The 10,000-nt window shown below is 39.4% G+C and overlaps 1 protein-coding gene across 1 annotated transcript in view; it reads left to right on the top strand.

Moving 5' to 3' along the window:
• The window catches only part of cac (calcium voltage-gated channel subunit cacophony), a 276,253-nt gene that overhangs the window by 225,577 nt on the left and 40,676 nt on the right, over positions 1 to 10,000 (top strand). The window contains exons 29-30 of the mRNA XM_070144845.1: positions 726 to 836; positions 9,339 to 9,422. Of these exons, the coding sequence (XP_070000946.1) occupies positions 726 to 836; positions 9,339 to 9,422 (195 nt within the window). The remainder of the gene's footprint in view (positions 1 to 725; positions 837 to 9,338; positions 9,423 to 10,000) is intronic.

The raw sequence follows: 10,000 nt of genomic DNA, 5'->3' as shown, positions 1-10,000 counted from the left end.
TCAGGACAGGGATCATCCCAAATGGCAATTTCTTATCCCGCAGGATGCTATACTTTCAGCCTTCCCATAAGATGCTCATTTAGCCCGTAGAATAAACAGCCATCCTCCTCGAGACCTATTTCATGTGCAGGACGCTTTGCCATTCTGCTGTACAGTTTGTCTCGCAGGAAGCAAACCATCCTCTGCAAATCACGGTCTCCAGGATAACGAGTGCCAAGTAATCCTGCAGGATATTCAGCCACCCAGTAGGATACTTATTCATCCTGCATCCCTCTGGCAGGATACTAAGTTATCCTACTGGGATACCCCGTCCTCAGTAAGGAACCGTTCTGCGGGGGAGGCCGTCCACTTGTAAATCACACAGCCTGTCGGTGTTTTCATGTGTCAGTTAATGTTATGAAAAGTTGTTCCTGGTTCAGACATCCATGTGTGTTCGAGCTCCAGCCATCAGTGGATCTATACTGCTTTAAATATCAGTCGCTGTTAAATAACATCAAGCTGATTAACCTTCCTGTGATTAACCTGGGAGCAGATGATGACAACAAGTAGTAAAAGCACCATTTGATAACTAAATCTTAGATAAAAAGCCTGGACCTAATCGAGCAGTATTAGATCCGCAAGTACTATGTTATCATGTTTTGAATATTACATGTTGACCAACTTATTAACCAATCAAAATGCGCCCCGATACTGATGTTTTGTGTTTTGTGTTTCTCTCCTGCCAGTTTCATAATCAGTCCAAATTGTACAAAGAAACTCTGCACAACATGAACACAATCTTCACCTCGTTCTTTACCATTGAATGTTTACTCAAGATTGCCGCATTTGGAGTCAGGGTAAGGAAGAAATCTACTGTGCTAAATCTTGAGAGACAACTCGTTATGGGTCTCTCTCTGTCATAAAGAAAAAAAAAAAGAATCCCTCATTTGTCTCTTATGTATCACTTCTTAGATCATTTTATATACTCCTGGCCTCTCTCTCTCTCTCTCTCTCTCTCTCTCTCTCTCTCTCTCTCTCTCTCTCTCTCTCTCTCTCTCTCTCTCTCTCTCTCTCTCTCCTTCGTTCTTTCTCTGTATCTCATAGTCTTCCTTCATCATTGTTCTTCCCATTTCTAGTGTATTTCTGACCTATTATTTATGTCATTCCTGTGGTATGTGTCGTTCTCTCTCATTCTCTTTCATCTCTGTGTCGTTTTTGTTGTCTGTCTGTCTGTCTGTCCATCTGTCTGACTGTCCCTTCAAAAGTACGTTGTAACTAGAGGCCGTATACCTCCAAAGATTATCAGTTCGTATGCTTTAGTGAAGGTCCGTGCCAAATCCTCTAGGTTCTCGTTGGTGTTCCGCAGGCCTACTGTCTAGATCAACCCTGTTTTGAGATAAGCTTTTCCCTCCCCACTCCCCTAGTTCACTACGTCATCCATAGGTCCTGTGCGTAGCTATTTTTTTTTTTTTAATAGAAGCGTAACCTTGGTTAGTAGAACATAGCTTATCGTCTTTAGGTTGTGTGTGTGTGTGTAAACTGTCGTGTATATATAGGCTTTTTTTTTTACAAGGACGTAGGATATTCGTAATGTATTCTTTTTTATGATATAATCATAGGTCTGGCAGATTTAGTGACCTAGTCTGTTTTGTGATAAATGTAGAGGTAATTGCCTGTCTGTTTAGTTATTGATAGTGATGTCGCTGAGACCTCTGACAGTGAAAATGTGTATTTGTAGTCAGCACTCACAAGGAGGTCTCCTTATGACAAGCGACTCTTCGACCTAATTCATATGACACAAAATTAGGCGAAGATTATATTAATTTTTTCTTACCTGAAGTATTCAAGATGATATTTAGAATCATGTGATAAGATCTAAGATGAGAAAGAGTGATGTAGAAATCCCAATTTCATGATATATATCATATCTTATCAAGAGAGCTTTCTTCGTAGAATTATTAAGATAAAGTTGCTTTTGTAGTTAAAGTAGACAAATAGTATTAGCTGCTCGCGTAGACAGCAGAGACTATTCTCACTGTATAGATGTAAAAAATGTAATAACTTTGTTAACCATTTACCCTTAACAAACCCCACTGATAACGAAAACTATTCACTTTTTAAGTTCCAGTTCATTATGAATTGAATAGTAGGTCCTCAAACAATGATTGAAATTTACATATACAGTTCATTTACATATACTGTTTATTTTCCACAAGAGAATGAAAACACAAGTAAATTTAGACGTGAAATACCTAAATGCCAGATTTAACATGCATTACGATTTTTCGTTTTAGTTTAGGTGGAAAAAATACCAAACACTTGCTATTCTTATCTATTTCACAGTTTAAAGTATCCATTCTAGAAAAAAAGAATAGATTATAAGGAAAAAATGTTCTAGCTTTGATGTTTAGGTTAGCGAACTCGACATGTTTATAGGATTGTTTTTAATCCGTGTTTTTTTGTGTTGATGTTCATAGGGAAACATTTTATTTCACGCATAGGAGTCTGTCTGTTGAATGGCTGAAAGTCGATAGATATCAGGCTAGGAGTGTATGTTGGTTAGGTTCTGGTATGTTGTCTACTGTTCATGTAATCTCTGAAGTTGTGTTGATAGGAGTTGTAAACTTGATAAACTTGATAGTTATTCCATACAATATTCTGTCCTTTCTCTTTTTTTTTTCTTTTTTTTTTTTTTTTTTTGGTGTGTATGGTAAAACTCTCGTAATCCATCTCTGGAATATCTAAGAGTACACTTGCTCATCCTTTTTTTTTTTTTTTTTTTTTTGTCTTCTCCTGTTCTCACCTTTTCCTCTCTTCTCCTTCGCGCAGTGTCTCTCTCTCTCTCTCCTTCCCCCTTTCTTAGCGCTTACGTGATTGGTTGAGCCTCGGTGTTCCCGCGTGACGTCATCGTGCACCGGCCGTCCCCCCCCCGGGGTCTGGCGGTGTCCCTTTCCATCTGTCTCCCTTGTGGTTCTCGTCTCACACACTCCTTGCCTCACCCCACTAGAGATTTTTTTCCCCCCCATCATACTCTGAATCTTACACTTACCCTACGATATCTTGCGTCTTTGAGTTCTCGCGTCTTATTTATGTTCTTCTGCCAACACTTCCCTGTGCCTCTTCCGATAGGGACAAGATACAAGTGTGACCTAACATGTTGCAGACTTACTTCTCTCCTCTTGCGCCTCCTGTGGACCTTTCGTCCTCCCGACCGAGGCTACACGGAGGCTCTTGATCATCTTTCCTCCTGCCCTCGCTCGCTCTCGTCACCTCTCACCTTCCTCTCACATAGGGAAAGAAACACTTGAAAGAGGTGGAGTTCAAAAAAAAAAAAAAAAAAAAAAAAAAAAAAAAACATGTACAGAATACTGATCTTCTCAAAGTTGTGAATCTGTGCCCCCTCCCCTCCCCCCTTCGCCCTCCAATCTTTGTCTCTCTCAACGCGAGAGATAAAGGACGGTCCCCCTAGAATGCCGTTTGGGACTGCCTTCTCCCCCAGCAGCGCGCGCGACCTACCATCGGAGGTTCTCCACCATCCCTCCACAACGATAGCATGTACCGATTGTCTTTTGCTCTGAGCTGTGGGTCCGTTTCTGTATGGTGGCTCCGTTTTCTGTATGGTGGCGCCGTATCCCATTGTCCTCACCAATGTTGCATTACTGCATCGTCCCCGAACGATCTGTTGACGTCGTGTTATTTTCATTGTTCCTCGTGCATGCTGGAAAAAGGATATTTTTGCATGGCATGCATTGCATGGGTGACATCAAACCTTCTCGGTGTAGCATAACCGCATGCGCATGGTTCGTGTGCACGTCTGTCTTCATGATGCACAAACCTGAATGTTGCATGTTGCATCTTGGCGAAGGGAATGCGTTTTAGAGTTGCATGCTTTCCTCTAGACTTAAATAAATGATTTATTTTGGTTGTCACGGTTCGTAGACTCAAAGCACACGTGTTCGTAGCGAGATGAGGCGAGTGACAGGTTCGTCCTCGCCTCTCGTTTCTTAACTTGGCTCTGATCATTCTCATTAATTGGATTATTATTATCATTATTATTAGTATTATTTTTATTATTATTATCACCATCATCATCATCATCGCCATTATCATTATTATTTTCATCACTATCCACATTTCTTTTGCTTTAATATTGCATTCAGTATCACTTCACCATTAATTATTTTTTTCTGCTGCTATTATTAGTTCGTAATTATGGCGATCACTTTCTTCCTTATTTATCTTTGCACTAAAGATAGTGATGATAATATCAGACTAGAGTATAACACTTGTTTACTTTAGTCATTTATCATATCATCATTATCGTAATTATTATTAGTTAAGTTTCACAGTAATTGTTTTGTTTTGTTTTTGTCATTAATAGTGCTACTTATTAAGTTTTTTTTATGTTATAGCCATTCTTATAAAGTTAAAGTTCACTATATTATCATAATTATTATTTATATCATCACACATATATTATTTTCGTTATTTTTACATTATTTTGATTATCTTAACAGCATTAGTATATTTTGTTTTGTCAATGGTATCATATTTTTTTTATCATTATTATTATTTCTGTCGTTTTCGTTTTGTAGAATAAGTAGCTGTAGTAATAATAGTAGGAGTGACTATGGCAATTGTAGTGGCAGGCATATTTTTCTATGATTTTGGTACTGTGAATCATTATGATTTTTCGATTTACATTAATCATGTTTTATTACCATCTAAAAAAATCATATTTTTTTCATTGGCATTAAACTCTAGAGGCGCATTAGCTTTTGCAGTGTTGATTTTCTAGATATCATTTATGATTTGGAAGTTTTAAAAAATAATAATAATAAATAAATCTTTAACGTGTAGCCTTCGTTTCCGGTTTCGAAGACTTCTGGGCATGCTTTCCAACGGTCTCGCACGCACTGGTAGCCATGCATTAAGACGAAAAACCTGTAGCTCTGTGCACTTTATTTGGCTGGCTAAATGCATCACGTCGCATTTCGTGTGAATGACGCCACCCCTTCCCTCCCCCCCCCCCTCCCCTTTAGGGCGTGGCCAGAATGTCCCCCCTTGCCCTCCCCCCCCCCCCTTTCCCCTCTTCTCTAGCTCCCCCCTAACCCCCCCTAACCCCCCGCACCAGCATCGTGCCAACGAGAAAAGCAGCTGCATTTGCTCGACCCTTTGATACTGTTCCCCCTTCGACTGAGTGATTTGCTTGCTCTAGTCTGTGGTTCCAAGTCTTGTATTTCTAGATCTATAGTGTATATATATATATATTTTTTTTTATCCCCCTCTCTCTCTCTCTCTTCGGACGAGATCAGTAGGCCTAGATTCCCCATAGCCTAGATTGGTTTTGTTAACCGAGTTCTTTGGAAGACTCGCCGCCGAGACTTGTAACCACACCAGACACATGATACCCGAATTGTTCAAAGTATCATACTCATCTGTCTATTACCAGATAAACTGAATGACCACTTCCATTAATTCATGGTATAAGTATTAATTTTGTGTTTCTCTGTGTCTCTTTCCTTACATAAAACTTGAAAATCAACGGTGCCACCTGAAAATCATTGTTCCTCATCACTGATTGGTCGTGGCCGATATCCATTGCCAACCAATCACATGTCACAACTGGATACATACCCTTGTGATTCGCGGTCCCGCCCACCCCCCTCTGGCGCCCCCGACCAATCAACATCTGCGCGCCAACTTCAAACTTCAACCCTGGGGCGGCGTAACGTGCCCTCTGTCTAGTATTACCAAGCGGGGAATCTCTACATGGACATACTGGGATACCTCAACAACGTTTTCACCGTTTTCTTTCTGCTTGAATGTGTTTTGAAAATTATTGCGTATGGATGCAGGGTAGGGAAGACTTATATATATTTATCCATGGATCACTCCTTCACTCTGCCTGTCTCTTGCTTTGTTCACATTTTGCATTTTTTTACGTTTTTTTAACCTTCAAACACACAACTGTACATGGACAAAGTATGCAGGACAGTTACTTTGTCTTGCAGTGCAATGTTGCAAGCATGGGTTAAATAAGGATTAAGATTAATTTGCGAGTAAGACGAATGGTATGATGCATGATGAATACAGGTTCTGCAAAGATAAACTCGAATGAAAAAAATATATATATATAACAATATGGAAACATGCTTGAAGCAGATTTTGACGTAGAGATGAAAATTAACCAACCAGAGCGAGCGGTTTTTTAGAATGATATTTCTATATTCATATCTCTTTTTATAAAAATAATAATCCTACACAACCCAACAAAGAGGACAGAAAACTGATTAAAAAAAAAAAGACACCTGTTATAAAAGCATAGCATCCTTGTCCTTAAAATACCTGTCATATGGGAGCGCTACTTTGTGATCTGTTCCCCACAAATATATTCAGACCAAATTCAGACTGAAATAATCACATGAAATCACAACTTACTCTAATTGTGATTATATGAAGCGTTCGACTGGTTCTGCGGAGCCAAACGCACTACCGGACCGGAGAATTAATATATAATTTTCATTTACCTTTTTTTCTTTTCTTTTAGAAGAGGCACGCGAGTCCTTTTAGAAAATTACTTATCGTCAAGATTATCCAAGACACGTTAAAAAGAGAAGAGAAAACAAGAATAACAGCTTATATAATAGATTTTTATTAATACTTTTCCATTTTTCTCAAGCGGTTGAACAAAGGCACCTTATACCTGGTGTGGCAGCTGGTTGTGGAAGTGGTAGTATCTGCGACTACTTGTAGATGAACTAGCAGTTTAGCTAAATCACCTGTATTATCATTATTTTTACATGTAGTTCCAAGTACAAGCTTGACAGTAGTCCAAGTGAAAGTCGTTTCTTAGCAGCAGTATGTGATGTGCTGTTTGAGGTCATCCTTGCAGTGAGGACGATGGCAAAGCGTGGGCGGTAACCACGTAGCGATCGCGCCCAAAGCTAAGTGTCGGTCCGGTAGTTCTGACATTGGATAACCCGCGTCGTCGAGTCATTTACTTCTGCAGGCTCTTGATACATGCATTTTATTGAACCATTCTTAATTTTTTTTTTATGTCTTTGGATCCGACATTTGTAAATAAAGCTAGGTGAATGCGCGTGTCTTTAGTGTTCAGAGATTATTTATTCTTGCTAAACGTGATAGTTTCCTGCAGCTGGTAGTGCAAAACACTGGTTTTGTTGTATGGTTCCTGTGATTATTCACAAAAAAACACCACCATCTAAATTAAATTTAGTTAACAAGCTTTAAAAAAACGGAATTTAAAGATCCACTTTGAAATTCTCATTTAATAGGCGTTCCAATTTCTTTAAAGAAATGAACAACACTTTCAGACAGCAAAGTAGAAGAAAAAAAAATAATCCTTCACATTCCGATCCTTTTCTCTCTCTCTCCCATTCTTCCGAAAAAAAAGGTGAACTATCCTTAAACCAGTACAAAGAAAGAGCATTTTGTGATCCATTTAATTATTTCTTTTTATGTTTGACTTCTCTCTCCTCTTTTCTCCTTGCTCTACAAACTGTTATGATTTCATTTACCATTACTGAGTTACAACAACAGTTACATTTTTTGAAGATTTGTTTTCAATGTTACACGTATGTACAAGTTTCTCCTACTGGATTTACCTGAATTCCTACTAAGGTATGCCTGTCCTCATTGGGCCTATCTGAGGATGACGGCACCAAGTCCAGGGCGATAAGGTCAAAACGGTAGCTCTAAAGACTGGATTTCCGTGCTTAAGACTGCTGATGAACACACTATACTATCCACTATATTGAGTCTTTGTGAAAAAATACATAATTTCATTGTTTTTAGTATTGCAAATTGCGTCGTATATAATTGAATGACAGACACAGTATAGGATGATATATTGCTGAAAAAAGTGTTTGCATTTTGCTCTGACGAATAAAGATAAATAGGGTAAATAAAGATAAATTGTAAAGATAGATAGGGTTAAATAATCAATACTTTAAAGCATATTTGAGCACCCGATTTCTGTAGTCTGCTCGACAACTTTAAAAATCAGTCTTGACAACCGATTCAGAACCTTTAGTCCCTGTATAAGCATGAAGATTTCACTGTAAATCCATAATAATGACTTTCCTGATTCTAAAAGTATTTATTTTTTCGTAAAATAAGCCCGACCTTTAGTTTCATCCTCAGATCCGTCCCGCACTTGTTAATTTACATGTCTTGCAACAATCACAGGACTTTGAGCCTTGACAGCAGATGGAGTAAAGATTATTTTCCCCACACATAAACTCCAGGCTCAAGGTCAGCTTGACACGCTCACCAAAGTCCACTTCACACCACAAGAAATGGTTCCTTCTCTTCTTAGAGTCTCTCGAGTGTTCCCCCACTCCCCATCCATCGACGACCTCCCAGACCCAACCCCAACCCAACCCCAACACACCTCCAGCCATTCACTCCGCAACACCCCCACCCCCTTTTCCTTCCCGTTTCTTTGTCTCGCTTCACTCTCTCCTCGCTCTGTCTCCCTCTTCTTACCCCGCGGGACGTTGGAGTCTCGCCTCACTTCCGTTCGCCTTTCTTGCCTCTGGGAACCTCCCTCTCTCGCCCCTTCGTGCTCTGTATCCTCATCACACTTCCTTTATCTGTTGATCTACACATCCATCCCCCTCCCCTCCCCCTTCACCCCCTCCCCACAGCTCAAACCCCCCCATCCCCCATTCCTCTCCTACATCCAGTGTGTCATTGTATAAAGAAAAAAAAAATACTGTCGCCACCTCACTCTTTGCTCTTCTCTTCTAACATAGGACTTTAGTATTATTATAAATATCTATATACTTCCTAGCAGCTAGGGCCAACCCCATTTTCCCACAGTAGGTTCCCCCACAGAGGGAAAACACACTGTGTTAGAAATGCTCGTCACTTCAAATCCGCGTACTTTTTTCCCATTCTTTTCTCTCACTTTTCATCTCCTTTGGTAGTTTCCCCTCCTCGTAGTGTCTGTAAGTTCAGTGCAGTATTTGGCTTTGAGAGTATTGCATATGTATATATAGCTATGATATACAACTTTTTCTAGAGTCAAGTAGGTAGTCCATGTAGATAATAGCATAAGAAAACATAGTAGTATTACAAGCTAATTTTTGGAGACACCTTCAAACTTCTCATAACTATTATTTTTATTCCTCTCTCTCTCTCAATAGATAGTTCTCTTGAAGAAAGTTCTCACAAAAAGAAAGAAAAAAATGACCTATACTCACATCTTTAAAAAAAAATATTTAGTTTCTATTCTAGCTTGATGAAAGATAACCAAAAAAAAATTAAAAAAATATATAGCACTCGACCACCAAGCCTCCGCCCGTTGCTAACACACTGTCTGCTTTTTCAAGAATTTTTTCAAGGACCCGTGGCATACCTTCGACTTCATCACGGTCATCGGCTCCATCATCGACGCACTCGTGGTGGAATTCGGGGTAAGTTGCTGGACCCTTTCGTAGCCGCTGTGGCACTCTCTAGTCTTCTCTGTATACATGCGTGGATATATATATATATATATATATATATATATATATATATATATATATATATATATATATGTATGTATGTATGTATGTATATTGCTGAAACATACATACATCTAGGTAGACAGGTTAGTGGTAGATATAGGTGTAGATTTAGATGTAGAAGTAGAGGTGTATGTATGTGAGTATGTATATATACGATTATCCATCACCAAATTGTGTGTGTTTTAACGGAATCATTTTCTTACAGCTGTTTGATTAATGTCAGAGTCCGATTGCACAGAATAATGATAATTTAAAGGGTTATCTGGTACGTTTTTTCCTTGCCGTGTGGAGGCAGTGTCGTTGGTACAAAACACAGAATAAACTGTTTATTCCTCCCTTGTCCCTCTCCCCCTTGTGTCTCTCTTGGTTCACTTAGAGCTTCTGCAGAGGAAGGCCCTCAGTTCAGGTGTCGTTGTGGGGTGTCGCCCTGGGAGGTGGCCTCGTCTTGTTTTGAATCTCAGTGTACTTTTTTGGGGGGTGGAAGG

This window comes from Penaeus vannamei, chromosome 32 (assembly GCF_042767895.1).
Source record: "Penaeus vannamei isolate JL-2024 chromosome 32, ASM4276789v1, whole genome shotgun sequence".
Classification (NCBI taxonomy): Eukaryota; Metazoa; Arthropoda; class Malacostraca; order Decapoda; family Penaeidae; genus Penaeus; species Penaeus vannamei.
This window is presented reverse-complemented; position numbering and strand designations above follow the sequence as displayed.